The following is a 17904-nucleotide window of genomic DNA, read 5'->3' as shown; positions in this document are numbered from 1 at the left end:
ACCGCCCACCCTGCCCCCACTCCGTGTCGGCCGTCACTCAGCGACGGAAACGCCGGTCGCATCGAGCCCGTCCGAGTCCATTGGCTCGTTAAACGAAACAAAAAGAAGGGAAAAAAGGTGGAACAAGGTAGACGAAGAAAAGAGAGTCCGAAAAAAGGTGTCTTAAGCGAGATCAAAAGCTCTTCCACGGGGGTGACCCGTGGTCTGCGGTCGTCGCGCGTCCATCCCTGTCAGGGTATGTGCCTCGGGCTTAGAAAAGGCCCCCTCTGTCTCTCTTGCACTCTCCCGCTCCGATCTGTCTTTCTCGCTCTGTCGTGTTCCGTTCTTCTGCTCTTCTGCCCTTCCTGTGCCGCGTCTCCCTTTCTCCGTCGCTCCCGCCGGTGCACGAAAATACCGCCTTTCGTTAAAGGTGAACGGACGAAATCGCGAGTTACACGTGCGTGCAAGATCCGACGAGGGTGATGCGTCGGCGGGTGTGCAGGGCGAAGGAAGAGGAGAGACAGGGCAGGCCGGTGGTCAGGAAGGGTAGCGAGGGAAAGAGGCGCAAAAAGGGTTGAGGGTGGCGGTGTGGCGGTGGCGGTGGTGGTGTTGGGGGGGTCTGGCTCGTTCGTTTCTCCGAGGAGTGGGGGAGGGGAGACTCGCGCCGGTGGAGGAGACGGACCCGCGAGCCAGACGAAACCGACGATATCAACGTTTCCCTCCCGCGTACACCTCGCACCACCCGGGTGCTGCCGAAAATCCCCAAAAGCACACGAAACAAAGGCCTGCCCTTCCTCTATCGCCCTCCGCCCTGCGCCCTTGGTTCTCGCTGGGAGCTCCGTAGCACACGCGTGCACACGAGCTCTGTATACTAACAGAGAGACACAACCGTCGACTTCTCGGTCGAACGATAGTGTCTGCTCTCTCTCTCTCTCTCCCCTCTTACTCGACTTCTATTTTATCTGTCTCTCTTTCCCTGTAGTAGGCGCGAGCACGTGCACGTCGAAGAGTTCGCTTCGACGAGCCTCCGAACCACGATAGACCCCGGCACCGCAGGAACGCGTCGTTCCACGGTAATTGTTTGGTTAAGGCTTTTCGGGGACTGGAATTAGTTCCGTCACGTGAGTCGTCGGTTACCTTTTGTCCACTTCGCGGTCCTCGTGGACCGGATACACGGGCGCTAGATTTTACGCCGATCTCGGTTCGAACCAGGGAACAGTGAACTATGACCCGCGAGCCACGCCATTTATCGTTGCATGGTACGTGAGGTAAGAATGGTACCCCTTACGTTCCTTAGTTATTGGTCGTTTTACCTCTTGACGTACCACTTGATCAAAATGATTTTTAATTCTATTATATTAAAAATAATACTTCTAAAAACTTCGTTATCAATTACAATGTTAGTTTCTCTAAAAATATCCTGTTAATGTAAACATTGCGTTTCTGTCACCATTTATTATTTCTCTATTGCCTTTTGGTCAGAAAGACTAATTAACATAAAAATTACGTTGACTGACACCTAACATGGTGTTATTGGCAAATCGAAGAGAATTTAAAAAATCCTAATGTTTTAAATTTTAATGTTTTTTTCCACAATCTCAATAAATCACGTTTATTTACACGTATCATTTCATAAAACGCAGCTAAGTTTATTATATTCTAATGAATTTTGTGTTTTATATTTATTGGAAATAGGTGATGGAATAAAAAACAATCTGCTCGAAATTCCTTTTAACTTACGCTTTAATATTATTTGGAACGCTTGGAAGGCATTCCTGCACAGTTTGAAACATCCAGAATAAAAAGGTCAATGACGAAAAATTTGTCCCGTACCCTCAGACCCAATCGGTCCTATTCTTTGTCTAAACAAGCCAAGGAAGGGATGCAGCTGCACCCTCTTGACTTGTATCTCGAAACGCGAAACGCAACACACGCGTCGATGGTTTTTGTCAAGGAAAGAAATTTTCTCTTTTTGAAGAGACAAACCAACAATATTTTTGTACATTTTAATGAACAAGTTTGCAAAAAGTTCCAGCAACAGAGAAGGAAATGTTTGTAACCCGTACAAACGTGAAAGTGTTGATATAGAAATTAAAATTGAAACAATAAATAAAAATAAAATAACATCTATGGATCCTCGTCTTCACGCACCTGTACGAGTCCCAGGGTCTTTTTTGTCGCATTTCGAATACCGCCTCCACTAGAAAGCTGAATTCACAATACCCGCTTATAGTAATCAAAGAGTAGCACCTGTTCAAATGAAGTAATCAACGCGATAAGAGTAAACGCTCGAGTTAATGAAAAACTGTCTTGAAATATAAGTTTAAACATTTTGTTACGCAATGTGTTCAACTTCGTTTTTTCGAATGATGGCAAAAAAAAGTTTGTTAAACATTTAAAACGAACTATTGAAAGACGATGTGTAATAAATGTTTTGAAAGCTATTCGTGCTGCATGAACTAAAGCATTCGGTGGACATTTATCACGGGTATTGATTATAACGCTGTTTCTTTCATTCTTCGGTATTCACCGTTTGGTTTGCTCTGTAGGTAGGAAATCCTGTGATTATTCTACGCAGCGTATTTTATTAAAGTATGTGTAACGATAATCTTTTCAAGGGTACTAGCGCATACGTGTTCTTTTAAGCCATTCTGGGCAGTAATTACTAAAATTGCGAATAAATGTTCGTAATTAACTCTTCGCGGTGTTTGTGAGTGTACTAAATAAATTTATTGTTTTGTACGTCGGAAAATCATATCGTAAACAAAATATTTCGATCGCGATGAAGGTAGTATGCGGGGCTTGATAATAGTGCTTAAATTTATTATTTTTATTTATTCAACGACACCCCGATCGGTTGTCAACGTCCTAAACTGCAATTTAGACTCAATTCGGTTACCGACTGTCGCACGAATGCATAAAAGTGCCGATCGTGGATAGAGCGCGCTGCAGTCAAAGGGTTAAACAATTTCTCTAATTGTCCCTAACAGTGCATAATATAAAGAGACGCGCATATCTGGTATTAATAAATCGCTCAGAAAGCGCGTACGTTTAAATAGCGAAGGTTCATTATCGTAATATCGTGTACGGTACGATGAAACCGACAATTATGTAATTATATAGCTGATTATCTTCATGAATCACGCACATGATGCGTCTGTGGCTGGTACAAAGAGAGGCGAATTAGCATTTGATTGTGACGGTAATCTTTCGTAAAAACGCCAGCGAATTAACGCTAATGAAACATTTTAGCGAAGGGAGGGGGACAGGTTTAATTGTTGTTAAAAATATAGGTTCGATAGGATCTCGAGCAGAGCTTGTATCGCGATTATCCGTATCTTCAACGAGCTGTAATAATTGGCCGAGCACAAGCTAGGTCGGTCGGTGCGTTTTCTTCAAGGTTAGTCGAAAGCCCCTGGCGCTGAGTGGGTCGGTGAGCTGAAAAATCGATACGTACGAAAGTGAGAGTCTCAGCCGTTTCACCCCTCCTTTTCGTTCTTTACGCTCCTCGTCCTCTTCTTACTTGCCATTTGGTTCATTCATGTTGCGTCGCGCAGGGCCGTGTGGCTCTCGTCAGATTTCGCGATTTCGCGCTCGTGAGAGCACGTCGAGTCAATTAATCCTCGACATCGCCTCTGTTTCTGGATACGACGTAAATAGCCTTCGTTAATATATTCGCAAAGTATTCGACCCTTTGCTGCCATAACCTCGAAACGAACCGTAACTCTGGCCACGGCAAACGATTTCTGGGACGAAGTTACCCAAAGAAAATGTCGATCTTGATCTTTCCCTATGTTCTTCGAGCAAAAACATCACCGACAGCCGATATGTAGAGGCTCGTATTAATATTCGAACCGAGACAGTGGTACATATTTCTATTCTCGGAACGGAAACTCCACCGTTTCGAATAATTCCAAATGTTTTATAACCTTTAATAATTTTATCATATTCCGTTTAATTCTTATTCTACTTTAAGTATTTTTGGTAATCGATAAATAAATAAAAGTAAAATTAATTATTCCAGAAATTTAATCTAATTTTATTGCGATATCAATTCGTAAGAGTCGTGTCTTTTACTCCCGACTCACGCTGTGTACATTTCCTTCTCGTCTTGGGTTTTCTGTAGGCGTCGTCCCTTTTGACGATCAGTCGCCGACGCTAAGAAGTTCCCGACCTAAATCCTGCGCTTATATACTCCGTCTGCTTTCTTCGTCCACGCCGTATTTTTATCCTGAGACTCATACATAAGATAATCAATATCATTTGAGTCGTTTCCTTGTTCCTAACGAGTTCATAAACTCCCACACACGTTAAGAAACGTATCGTTCCAGGTGAAATTGAAACACAAATAGGGATCACAGACCTAACGATTTTTCGTACGATAACGATTTGGGAAATATTTAGATAAAAATGGCAATTGTTTGCATTCGAACGATTTTAATAGTTACAGAATTTTAGTTATTTTATGAAGTAATAGCATTGTTGCAAACGGAGAAAGTATTTATTCGAATAACAGGAGACGAGATACTCGGTTACCCTAATTCAACAGAAAAAAGAAAACTGATATCTCGTTATCCGTAGGCAACGTTAGATAGGAAAAGACAAATAGAAAAATGCTGATAGGGCTGTGTTACGAGGACAATGCAACAACCAAAGCGAATTACGTTAAATTCAGCACGTACTCGATACTCGCGTTTAACTTTCGCCGTTGACACGTGGAGCACAAAGAGCCCACCGCGTGTACGCCGGTATTCGCAGCAGTTAATCGATAGGTTATTTTGCACGTGTGTTAGGAACAAAGGAAAAATAAAAATAGTACTCGGTTAATTGGATTTGTCGAATTTCTTTATTTGCTTTACCGTCGGAATTTAGAACAACCGTCCACCGTTCGACGATTCGTTCTTTGCTCTGCAATTGCACGTGTTTCCACAAAATAGCCAGTAAGACAAACGTGTAGCAATTTATTTGTTTATCGCGGTATATCTATAATTGAAATTTTAATGGCAACGACACTGAAGTCTTCAACCTCTTCAGGAATACGAACATTCGTCATTACATTTTTCATATATGTTGTCGTATATCATGTCATGATATGATAGTTAGTTATTGGATATACATATAGGATGCTCAGTACCAGGTTGAATTTTCGTTAATTTCAAAGAAAATGATTCAATAGTTGTTAAACTGATATACAACATGTATAATTATTTTTATCAACATCGTAGTCTATAGACCCTCGCCAAAACGTAGAAACTTATAATTAGAAAGAGGGGCTGGAGTTATTAAATTAATTATTAAATTAAAAAAATGTTAAAGTGTATTTCATGTGGTTAAAGCCAAATTTCACCAATTTAAAAATATTTCCTATACAGGGCGTTCAGCCACGCCTGGGAAAAATTGTAATGGGAGATTCTAGAGGACAAAATAGGACGAAAATCAAGAATACCAATTTGTTGATGGAGGCTTCGCTAAAAAGTTATTAACGTTTAAAGTTCCAACGGTACTGAATTTTTTTCTTGAAAATGTGCAGGATTTCGGGGGTACGTCTATTGACCAAAAATGATTGTAATTGACCCCTGCAATCGAAAATAATTTTTCCAGAACGATTTGAAATTTGTTTTTTTCGCCGAAAAATTTAGGCAGCCTCTACCTGTCGATTTTTCTTACAAATTCGTTTTTGATTTTTAGTAATTTTGTTTGACGCCCCACAGAGAAGTTGTTTAATACTTTTTTGTAGGTACCCATGAACTCTTCTTCAGAAAAAAGTTTCATTGAAATATATTCATTATTGTAGGAGTTATGGCTGTTTGAAAATTGGACCATTTTTATGGGGTTTTCTCTATACGTATTCTCTACCAAAATACGCGTAGTTTGCTTTTTTAAACATTAAAATCGTCCAATCCGTTCAGGTGTTATGACGTTTTAAAGATTCGTATGAAATTTCGGGGAACCATTAGATTTTCGGTAAGGAATTTTGTTCTCGATACTGCGTAGGATTTGAAAAATTTTTTTCCCGCCGAAAAATTTCAGCACCTACCTGAATTTTTTTCTCGAAAGTGGGTAGGATTTCGAGGGTATATCTATTCACCAAAAATGATTGTAATTGACCCCCGGAATCAAAAATAATTTTTTCAGAATGATTTTAAAATTTTTAAATTTAATTTTTTTAATAACTTTTTAACGAAGCCTCAGTCAAGAAATTGATATTCTTGATTTTCGTCTTATTTTGGCCTCTAGCATCTCCCATTAAAATTTTCTCTGGGGTGGCCGAACATCCTGTATAATTATGCGTTGTAATACACCTACAATTTTAATAAATAACCAACCCCTTCTTCAAGTCCCACTAGCGTTACATTTATTGTCTATGACGTATATAATCTGTATAAACGTAAGATAAACGTAAAATAAAATAACATTTAATAAAAATGTTTGAAAACGAGACCGTAAGTTTGCTAACGATGGATTTTTATTTTTGTTCAACAGTGGTGCCGGATCCAAGGTTCTTGTAAGCAATTTTCCAGGTTACGCCAAATTGGATGATCTCGAAGTACTGTTTGCGAGCTGCGGTCAAGTGCAGTCCGTTGAGAAGTTGTCCTCGCGTGATCCTAACACACAAACCGCCCTCGTTAGCTATGAGACGCAAGAACAAGCACAGCAGTAAGTAAACCATATTTTTTTACAGATTACGAAACAGAATTGTTGGTTCGATAAGCCCCGTTTACAGTGACACAATTCATATTTGTTACAATATTAGTAATTTGAGTTATTCGTGTTTCGTCAGAACTAGAGAATCTAAGTTTGAAAGAGATTGTACTTTGTAATAGATATTAACACAAGTAGGCCATAGTATAAAAAAATAATAAGATAACTACTGTAAGCTTTGACAAATATTTCTTTCTACTGGGAAAGCGTAATAACGTCAGATAAAATTAGTTTCATTCGCCAAAATCTAGTTATATTCCAGATTAGAAAACGCAAGTAAATTATTGATGATATAAAAAGGTGTACTATAAATTTCAAATTTATATCGCAAAAATCAGTCGTTCAAATTTTAATGCCTGTAATACAAAACGTCTGGTTCTCGATGGGTCGAATAAAAACTTTTCCAATTTTTCTGTTTGTACCGTTGAAAATTTGATGAAATAATATTCCGTGCTCTGTTGTTCTTAGTTTGTCCGTGTATTGGGTCGCAGCGTAAAGTGCACTTTTTCCAGTGAGTCACGGTTAGAAATGTTTGAAAGTTACCGCTCTAGACATACGATAGCACTCTCTGGGAAAAGAGGTTTCTCGCGTTTGTTTTATATATGAGCTTCGATATTTTACGGACTTTTTTCCATTTATAGGGCTGTGAACGAGTTTAATGACTACGAGTACGGGGGTAACGTGCTAAAAGTGGAAATGTCTACGGCGGAGAGCCGACGAAGAGGCCGCAGCCAGCGCAGCGGCGTCGCTTACTCCGGAGTTTCGGGTTCCGGGCGGCAGACGGACTTCCCGCTTCGTATTCTCGTACAATCGGACATGGTAGGAGCCATAATCGGTCGGCAGGGATTGACTATACGCCAAATTACACAGATGACGCGCGCACGAGTGGACGTTCACCGGAAAGACAACCTTGGTTCTGTGGAGAAAGCTATCACCATCTATGGCAATCCAGAGAATTGCACGAACGCCTGCAAGAAGATCCTGGAGGTCATGCAGAAAGAAGCTTACAGCATAAATAAGAGGTGAGTACTACCATAAAGAATTACTCCGAGAGGTGCCAGCGAAATCGCTTTTTTTTCGACCATAAATTCCATTTTCACGACAGTAATGTTGTTAGTTATCAATGTAAATGCAACGGTACTTTTTTCTCCGGAAAGACTACTGTATATCCTTTGCTTCTTATTTGGTAACCATATACCAAATCGCTGAGAACTAATTACCAAGTTTTCCTTTGTTTTTTTTTTTATATGGTTGAAATTATATAATAATACAATTAAAGAATTCTGGATCAGATATTAATACTTGTTGAGGATTATCGGTGACATTATATATTTCTCTATTGCAGCCCCGAGATCAGTTTGAAGATTCTCGCACACAATAACTTGATCGGACGAATAATCGGGAAGGGTGGTACTACGATCAAAAGAATCATGCAAGACACGGACACGAAAATCACCGTGAGCAGTATCAACGACATCAACAGCTTTAATCTCGAACGCATCATCACAGTTAAGGGCACCATCGACAACATGAGCAAAGCTGAATCCATGATCTCCAGCAAATTGCGCCAAAGCTACGAGAACGATTTACAAGCAATGGCCGTAAGTGTTGTATATGCGACGTTGCTGCACAGAAAAAGTAAATATTAAGAGTGACACGTAACAATCGTATATTTCTATTATAGCCACAAAGCATGATGTTCCCTGGCTTGCACCCGATGGCCATGATGTCCACCGCTGGTATGGGATACAGCTCACGTGGTCCTGGCTTGTATGGCTCTGGACCCGCCCCATATCCCTACCAAGCTAGCTTGCCGACTCAACAGGGTGTTCCTGCCACCGACACTCAGGAAACAGCGTTCCTTTACATTCCTAACAGTAGCGTAGGCGCCATTATCGGTACCAAGGGTTCACACGTTAGAAATATTATCAGATTTTCCGGAGCTAGCGTGAAAATTGCGCCGCTCGAACAAGATAAACCAGCGGATCAACAAACTGAAAGGAAAGTGACCATCCTCGGATCGCCTGAATCTCAATGGAAGGTGAGATTCGCGTGCTTGCTATACAACTGTTGATTTAAAAGAAAATTTAGTTTCATAACGATCATAATTATAATTACAAAATCTTTGTCGTAAGCTGATATCAATGAACAAAGAGGTACGACTAGGTTTATATTATTTTTATATAATAATATCTTCGCGTAGCGTTTCATTTTGCATGGCTGGTTTCATTGTATAATAAACGAACGTACGATAAAATTCATATAGAGTGTATAAAGATCCGTGACTAAATTTGACCCTTTCGTATTAAAAGAACGTTACTTATCAGTCATATGGTTTAAATTCATCATTATTGGTTAAACATGAGGCATATTTTCCTGTAGGATAAATTTATTAAAACTGGTATTATTATTATTCCGGGTTGTTTATATAAATATTTTATTTGAAAAGAGAAATAATGAACAACAGACTAATTTTGTGAAAAATAATTTAACGAAGGTAAAAGAATACTGACCACGTAAAGTATAGATTATGGATATGATTTTCTAACTACTATTAGAATACTAGAGCCCTTCGTGGCTCTGTGACTTGACGCTTGTCTTCGATTCTCGAGGTCCCGAGTTCGTTTCCCCGTACTTTGAGAAAAGTTTCGTACCGGTTTTTTCCGATTAAAATTATCTTGAATCGTATTTATAAAAGCCGCCATACTGTACGTAGAGTAATTAATAACAACACAACACCACCCTGCTCAATTTTGGATAGATGCTGTTTTCCATAAGCATGTATTTGATGTAGCAGGAAAAGGAAATACCGAAGTTTTGTTTACCCGTGCCAACGTCACGTGATCAATTGTGTATAGTTGGTCCCGTCAATATCACTTCGACACATTATTTTGATTAATCCAAGTAAATTATTTCGATGCAAGCAAAGTCTCATTTTTAACCCTTAATTTTTTATAGTCGTGAATGCACAACCGATCCAATAATGGAACTAACGAAATTTTCTATTTTTTGTATAATTGAAAACGTTGTTTGGAATTGTGTGCAGCAACGATCTGACAGAAACGATTGGTTTTGGTTTCAGGCGCAATACTTGATCTTCGAAAAAATGCGCGAGGAAGGGTTCGTTTCAGGTACTGACGACGTCAGACTGACGGTCGAGATCTTAGTACCGAGCGCCCAAGTCGGCCGAATCATCGGCAAAGGCGGACAAAACGTTAGAGAATTGCAACGTGTAACTGGAAGTGTCATAAAGCTGTCGGAACAACAATCGACATCTCCTTCTGCCGACGAAGAGGCCACCGTCCATATAATTGGCCCCTTCTTCTCTGTTCAGGTATTCCTCGTCCTTGAGTTAGCTTTCTTTTTAACCCTTTTATACCTGAAGCTTCTTTCTAAGCAATCTTCATCATCAAAGAAAATACATATTATATTCCATAACATTATTGGCTTAAACTATCACGCGCAGATATATTACCATCGGGTTCGGAAGTGGATAATTTTTATTTAAAAATTAGATATTCAAATTACATGCACTTACGATTCGACATCTATAATAAATTGTTCAATTGAAACAGTCGTGCACATATATAATGAAAAGAAAGCAAATAATTTACAGCGACTCTATTACCATCGGGTTCGGAAGAGGAACATAATAATTTTTATTTAAAAATTAAATATTCAAATTACATACACTCGATTCGATATCTGTAATAAATTGCTCAATTTAAACAGTCGTGAAAGAAGAGAAAAAAATGAAAAAGTGAATAATTTACAGCGACTCCAGCGGGCTCTACAGAATTGCAAAACCGTATACGGATTAATGTCTTTCAAGTCTTTGGCACAAAGTGACCGTAATTTAAAATAAATTTGTTTTCTATCATTTTTCATCGCAATCAGGGAAATAATACTGTTTCCCTTTTATGGATGACGCGGAAGTCGATGGTGGGGGGTCGATGGACACGTAAGATATCCATTAATTCTCATTTTGGTCTGTTCACAGTCGGCACAGAGAAGAATTCGCTCTATGGTCCTACAGTCCGGTGCACCTGGAGCAGGTGCTGGCTCGCGCGCTGGTCGTGGTAGCAGCCAAGAAGGTGGTTCCCGCACCCGAAGAGATGGCAGTGCCACGTCTCAACAAGGTGGCACATCGACGCAACAGCATTCGCCTCAGCAGCAATCGAGCTCCTCGCCATCCAGCCAGCAACAACAACCACAAAATCAGTAACGTCACTGAAACTTACCTGACGCCAACCAACGCCTCACAGGATCCGTTTTATTCGTCGGGGTGGCCTCGTCGCTTTGACATTCTCTCGTCATGAGGCTACGTGCAACCTCCTTCTCGCGGGGCACGTATCCTTCGAGATTCTCACAGAGCGGCCGAGCGATGTGCAGAGAGCATGAAAGGCACACGCGAACGCTTTCTATCGAGATTCAGAATAATCATGCAATAGGAGTCGATATTATTCTTCAAAATCATCCATTTGGTTCAGAACGGGTAAGAGAGAGAGAAAGAAAGAAAGTGAGAGAGAGTGAGAGAAGAGGGGCTACGGTCGATGGCGTTTCTTTCTATTGTTATTATTCCTTTTGTTTGCATTTTTTTTTCTTCTTTTTTTCTTTTTAATTCGCGCAAATACACCAAAGAGTGGGCGCGTACTTTTCGCGATTTTTCGATACCGTAGAGAACACGCGTAGCGTGCCTTTTTATATGGGTTTTGTAGCGGAACGCCAAAAAAAAAATTATCATTGTTGTCTCATCGCCATCGATCGTGACCTAGCGTCTGCGTCGCAACGAGTTTCGCAGCTCGAAGTTATAGAAAGGCTAATAAAAGCGACGCAAATACCGCGTGTGGAACCAGTTGGAAGTGCACGTCATCTAACGAAAACGTGTCACGCGAGACGAGGTGAGAGAAAAAGTTTCGGTACCTGTCCGTGCAGAGCAGAGACAACGCTAGAAATTCCATTCTCCTTCGAAGCGACATACCCATTCACCCAACCGTGCACAACATCATACACGTATACCACACGCACACATCGTTTTCTCACCTCTTCTACGCGCGAACGCGTGCGTTTTCGTTGCGAGTTCGGTCATTCGGGGTTGAAGCGACGGGTGATAATTCGAACGAATCGATTTCGCAGCGTTAAACGAAACCACCTCGTCGATGAAACAGGATACATAATACGATGATAAGAAAAAAAAAGCATACACAACCTTATTACCTCATTCATTATGGTTAAAGATTTAAATATGATAAAGAAAAGTGAAACGAGAGAAAGGATAAAAACCAACTAATCTAAAAAAAAAAAAAAGAAAGAAGTCTACCTAATATTAAAGTTATAATAATATACAGAGAGGTTAAGTAACGATTACACATTACGTTATACATGTTACTACTACTGCTAATTAACTACTACTTACTTCTGCTAAGTACTACAGAGAAAAGGCGGTTTTTTTTCGTTTTTTTTTTTCTTTCTTAAAAAAAGGAAAAAGAAAAGAACTACTACTCTAGGTACAGTTTTTTATACCACACAACTCAGAGACATTTAAAAAAAAAAAACAAAAAACAAAAAAGCTCAAAAAAAAAAACGAAACAAACGGGACTTAAATCGGAAGAATGTGAGCGAAACGTGACGCACGTTCTACAGTTTTAGACGTATAAGCCAGGAAGTTTCTGAAGCGGATGGGCGTCCTCGGCCCCCGCGGTTCCCGCCTGTGCCCCTCTCACCACCCGTAATACCAAAGAAGCGATTATGAGTTTTTTTCGTATTAGTGAAGTGAAATAATGCGCGACACGCGCGTAACGTCGTCGTGCGCGCTGTACTCGCCTCAAGTTCCTTGCAAGAGCCAACAAGTGAGAGGGGTCAGAGACACACACGCGTCTGCGGGGAGAATCGACGAGTGGTTATTGACGTCGGACACACGGCAGGATGGGGATGAAGGAAACCGACGAGAAACGTCATCGGATCGCGTTTGGCGAGAGAAATAATAATAAAAAAAAAAACGAAGCGATCGGATAGGAGAGAAGACGGTGTCAGAGAACGAAAGAGAGAGAAAGAGAGGAGGAAGGGAATCAGACGTTGATAGAATACGGAATACGCACGCGAAACGGCCGCGCTGTTGTTTCGTGCTACGAGAAGGATGTTAGAGAGAGAGAGAGAGAATGAAAAAGCGACCGTTGGCACGCACGATGAAGCGAGAAGCCGCGAGCGAAGAGGGGGGGACAAGAGACATGAGAGAGAGAGAGAGAGAGAGAGAGAGAGAGAGAGAGAGAGAGAGAGAAAGAGAGGGGGAAGAAAGAAAAGGAACGAAAAGGAAGCAAAACCACAAAACTTTTTCAGGGATTTTTACTTTACCATGGATGTAATAATGTGTGAGTGTGCGTGTGTTGAATAATACTATTAATTGATAAGTGATTAATTACTGATTAGGCGTATATACGGCAAGGGAAGATTTTTAGGCTTATCGAGGAAAGGAACACGGAAAAAAATAAGTGTTTTTTTTTTATATTTTTTTTTTTTTTGTGGAGGGGAAGAGCGATTCTTTGACGAGGATACAAATTTCCGTATCTTCGTGACGATCGTGTGTGCCGCTCTTCGCCTCGTGGTGCGCGAGCACGCGAATCGCCAGCGAGTTGACGACTTTAAAGAAAAAAAATAACGCGAATTTTACTCCGTTGTTACCTGGACTTTGTAAATTCTCTGTAACTTCTGTTTCTTCCCCGTTCTTCTTTTCGTTTCCTCCTAATTATATACATTGTAGTCGTAAAGAGTTTAGGGGTAGCTAAATTCGTCGACAGAAACTCGCAGCGATGTCGCGACTCCAGCCCACGGCGCGCATTTCCAATCGATCACGATCATTCCGGGCGACACGAGTATTCGAGGAATTGATCTTTTTAAAACCGCGGAACACTCGTGACCGATTGCGCGCGACTCGTAACTCTTTAAGTTCTGATCTATGGGAGACACGAGAAAACTACGAGGATACGAATAGAGTTCGCGCGTGCAACGTACGGGCAGAAAAGCGTTTTTTCAATCGAAACGGAAAGATCGATCGCGTAAGAGATGTTAAAGAGGAAGAAAAAAAGAAAATATGGAAACTAAATGGTTCGGGACTTGAGTAGAGAGGATGGATTTTACACGATTATGGGACTTGGGAGTCGAAAAAATCTCACCGAACGTGGCTGTTTGTGGCCGCGTTCCCGGTGATCTATCAATGCGACCAAAAAGAAGCGAAAAATTAACGGACTGACAAGACGCGCGATAACGCGCCACGATGATCGTTCGCGAGATCGAGCAACTTCCATTTGTACACCTTCGACGATCGAAATTAATTTCGCGAACGATCGTGGCGAGTCGTCGACGCTCAACTTTAGCACGCTGAATCTCCATTCCGGGATTCGGTGTTCAATTTCACGGCATTCGGTATGCGTTTAGTACAAAAATACACGAGTTTAAAAAGCGGGTGGGAATGAATAAATCCAGTTTTGCGAGTGAAACGTGTAAGACAGGTGGGAAAGATATATCGCGTGTTACAGTTTTTTGTTTATCGAGGAAGTAAATCGAGAAGAGTGAGGAACAGAGCGAAGAAAAGGACTTCCGAAGTGCGCGCACGAAATATATCGATACCGATAAAAAAAAAGAATCGGGAGAATCAAAGAGGCGGAATTGCAACTTTGTTCTCTGCCTTTTTCTCGATAAGAAACGAGAGGGAAGTGCGAGTCCACGGAAGACGCGGATAAAAAGTGAAAAACACCCGGATTCGAGGCAAGAATGGAAAAACAAAAACGATTTTTTTAAAGAAAAAAAGTGAGAGAGAAATGGATAATGGATAGTGATGGAAAAAGAAAAATAGACGGGAAAGAGGAACGACGCGAGAGAGTATAAAAAAATGGGATGGGAAAGATAAGAAAAGAAAAATGAATCTAAGAGTATAAGTTTATTTTTGATACATTGTTGGGGAGATCTAAGTGAATCTTTCTTTTTCAATTTTTTTTGTTAGATGTTTTTAATAACTTAATGAATTTTAACGATATTGAAAGCGAGGCGCGAGGATGGAAGGCGAAAAACAGTTTTTTAATAGAGATAAGAGATAAGAGAAACGCGGAGGACAAAAAAGAAAAAACGATGAAGAAGCGAAGCGAAGTGTTTTTCGTGACAAAAAAAAAATGAAAAAGAAAAAAGAGTAATTAATTTAAAAGAGTAACGAATAAAAAAAAAATAAAAAAAATGATGTGAAGAGAGAGAGAGAGAGAGAGAGAGAGAGAGAAAGAGAGGATGATGTGAAAGATGATTTAAAGAGGACGGCGCGCAGCTTTTTGCGCTGTGCGCGTCTGTCGCTCGTCAGGGGGGAATAAAGGAGATTTTTAGTCGGATAAATTGTATAATATATTTAATATATTTGGAGGAAACGGCGGCGCTAGGTCCGCTCGGCGAGGACGTGATCTGCGATGGCGAGCGACAGGACGATCGGGCTCGCAGTTTTATGCGACGCGATTATTCGCCGTTGTCGCCGCCTGGAAAAGCCTTTCTCGCCCGCAGGCCTTCGCTTCCGTATTTATTTATCAAGCGTAAATATTTAATGAAAAAAAAAAAAGGATGAATAACATTTGTAGAAATGAAAACGATGAAAGTGCCAAGGAACAAAAAACAATATGCACACATAAAAAGACCCTATAGCAAACCGGTAGCCATTTTCATAGAAGAAAAAAAAAGAACGTAAACAAAGTAAACCATAGAGCCTCAAAAAAGTAAATAGATCACATCTCACGCCCATAGAAAAGCAGATTTATACGCAAGGAGAGGAAACACGCTACAAAAGTCATCACCGTTTACAAAAAAAAAAAAACTAAACAAAATTCGCTTCACCGTTACGAGAGAAATCATTTACGCTACTTCGAGATTCACTTGACGCTCCTTTTTCCTGAAAACGATCCACGCGACGCGTTGGACGGTAAATTGTTTTTTTTTTCGGCCGAAAATAAATCAAAAAAGAAAAGAAAAGAATTTTTCACGCGAACGATCCAGTCGCACGAAGAAACGCCAGAGAAGAAAGAAGGAGAATACGGAAAACAGAGAAGCACGACGCGAGTACGAAATACAATCGCTCTTTTCACAGAATTTCGTTGTTATTGGGGGAAAAAAAAAACCAACTTCGATCCAACAACGAAAACCAACGCCCCCCTTTTCGGAATATCTCTTTGTATTTGTCTAAGTAAGAAAAAAAAAATGGTAAAAAAATGTTAAAAAAAAAAATTTTTTTTGAGAGTTCGCGATCCGTAAATCTGCCCCGCACGTGAATTTTTTCACACCTTTCGCTCGTTCATCGATCTTTGATTCATTTTTTTCGTCGCGCAAATTCTTGGAACGAAAAGTTCAACGGTAACGAAGATGAGAAAAAAGAAGAAAAAAAAAATGAAATCCGGAGTCTCAATAGCATAGGACGAAAAAAGAAGTTTAAACTCGAGAAGCTCAAAGACACCCTCAAGACTTCATTACTCGCTCACAGTTAGTTCTTGCACTCCATCGCAAAAGAGAATTAAAAAAAAAAAAAAAAAGGAAACACGAGGAAAAGAAATTTTCGGCATCGAAAACTAAACGCAAAAATGGAAACACGTAAAATGGATTTTTACAACCCCGTCAGAAAACGCAAACGCGAAAAAGAGAAGCACTGAAAAAAATAAATAAAATAAATAAAGGAGAAACGAGGCGAGAACTACCTTTTTTTTCGGCTGGATATTCCTCAGCACAAGCACCTTCAATCGCCAAGAATGGAGAGAATGGAAAAAGATTGAGAGATTTGAAGAGAATGTGGCAAGCTCGCTCGCACGCTCGGGAGAATGTACAAATCAAACAAGGTAACAAAAAATGAAAAAATGAAGATTAAATAGAAATTATTAATATAATAATAACTTAAATGAAGAGAGAAGATTTTTAACGTTATAAATTATTATGCGCGCGAATTAAGAAGGGCGAGGAGTAACTTAATCTACTTGGGTAAGGAATACCAACAAAACAAATGTACAAAATCGATTTATCGCTAAATCTAAATGTTAGTATTCTAGAATATTTTACCGTGAGAAAATCGTGCTTATCGATTAGAATTGAGGAAATTAAAGTAAGCTCGGCGCTTAAGTTTAAGATTACGCATGTATCCCGCGGAACGAGGAGAGAGAGTGAGAGAGTGACATTTAAAAAAAAAGAAAAAGAAAAAAAAAGAAAAGATCGTATTTCGAGCATCGGATTTCAAAAAAAAAAAAGCAAAAACAACCGCCGACAATGGAATGGAAAAAACAATCTTTCTTATCGAAGTAACGAGACGTGCGTAACTTCAACTATCGTTCAAGCCTCGACGAAACGAAGAAAGGGGAGATAAAAAAAAAAAAATAGAAAGCTTCTTTCTTTTTTTACGAACGTCCAAATATCGTCGACGTATCTCCGACAACTGTTGTTAAGCTTTATCAACATTTTTATCGCGTACTTCGTACCAAACCGTTTATATAAGATAGCGTGAATCTTTTGTACGTTTTTTACGGAACATTTTTCGAAACGCTCTTCTTACCACGATAAAAACAATCGTAGAATAACAGGATGACCTCTTGGAAAAACCGAGCACGAACAATTCGCAGGAGAAGAGAGATCGTTACGACGATGGACGGAAAGGGACGTCGCGGTAAGAAAGAGGTACACAGGATGCAAACTCAAAACGAAATCGCTGAAATTGAAAGGAAATAAGGATATACGCGCGTCTAACGCGTAACAGCTACGCGATTCGCGGCAAACTAATTTCGATGGGTAAACAAAAAGGGAAAAAAAAAAAAATGAAAGGAAAAAATGGCAAAAATGGAGAAGGTAAAAAAAAGGAAAACTAACTCCGGACAAGACGAAGACACAGATATATACCAGCGGCCGTCTCACGACGAGGCGGTCCTAGACAAAACGAAAAATCTTCCATTTCCGCACACGATTGTAGATGATTCAGAGACGGCTCTCTTACAGTTCGATCAGCCACGGTTAGGATCAGCATATCCGCTCGACGCGAACGAACGTTGGCAAAATGATAAATAAAAGAAAGAAAAAACCACTCACGCACACACACGTGCGCGCGCGCGTAACGCGTTCTCGATCGACGAGAACGATTGGTCTTACACACACACACACACACACACACACACACACACGCACGCACGCTGTATATTCCGGCGAAACTTGGAAAAAAAAAACAAATTG

At 40.3% G+C, this 17904-nt stretch overlaps 1 protein-coding gene across 2 annotated transcripts in view; it reads left to right on the top strand.

The window, feature by feature from the left end:
• Positions 1-12664, top strand: part of LOC122403299 (insulin-like growth factor 2 mRNA-binding protein 2) — a 71626-nt gene extending 58962 nt beyond the window's left edge. For both annotated transcript variants that reach the window (XM_043406752.1, XM_043406753.1), the window contains exons 2-7: positions 6463-6636; positions 7323-7703; positions 8027-8282; positions 8366-8722; positions 9764-10015; positions 10682-12664. In XM_043406752.1, coding sequence (XP_043262687.1) covers positions 6463-6636; positions 7323-7703; positions 8027-8282; positions 8366-8722; positions 9764-10015; positions 10682-10906 — 1645 coding nt within the window. In that variant the 3' untranslated portion in view covers positions 10907-12664. The remainder of the gene's footprint in view (positions 1-6462; positions 6637-7322; positions 7704-8026; positions 8283-8365; positions 8723-9763; positions 10016-10681) is intronic.
• The last annotated feature ends 5240 nt before the right edge of the window (positions 12665-17904 follow it).

This window comes from Colletes gigas, unplaced genomic scaffold (genome assembly GCF_013123115.1).
Source record: "Colletes gigas isolate AHSC1104 unplaced genomic scaffold, ASM1312311v1 Colletes_gigas_Sc00048, whole genome shotgun sequence".
NCBI classification, from domain to species: Eukaryota; Metazoa; Arthropoda; class Insecta; order Hymenoptera; family Colletidae; genus Colletes; species Colletes gigas.
The sequence above is the reverse complement of the archived record's forward strand: the minus strand, read 5'-3'. Positions and strand labels throughout refer to the sequence as shown.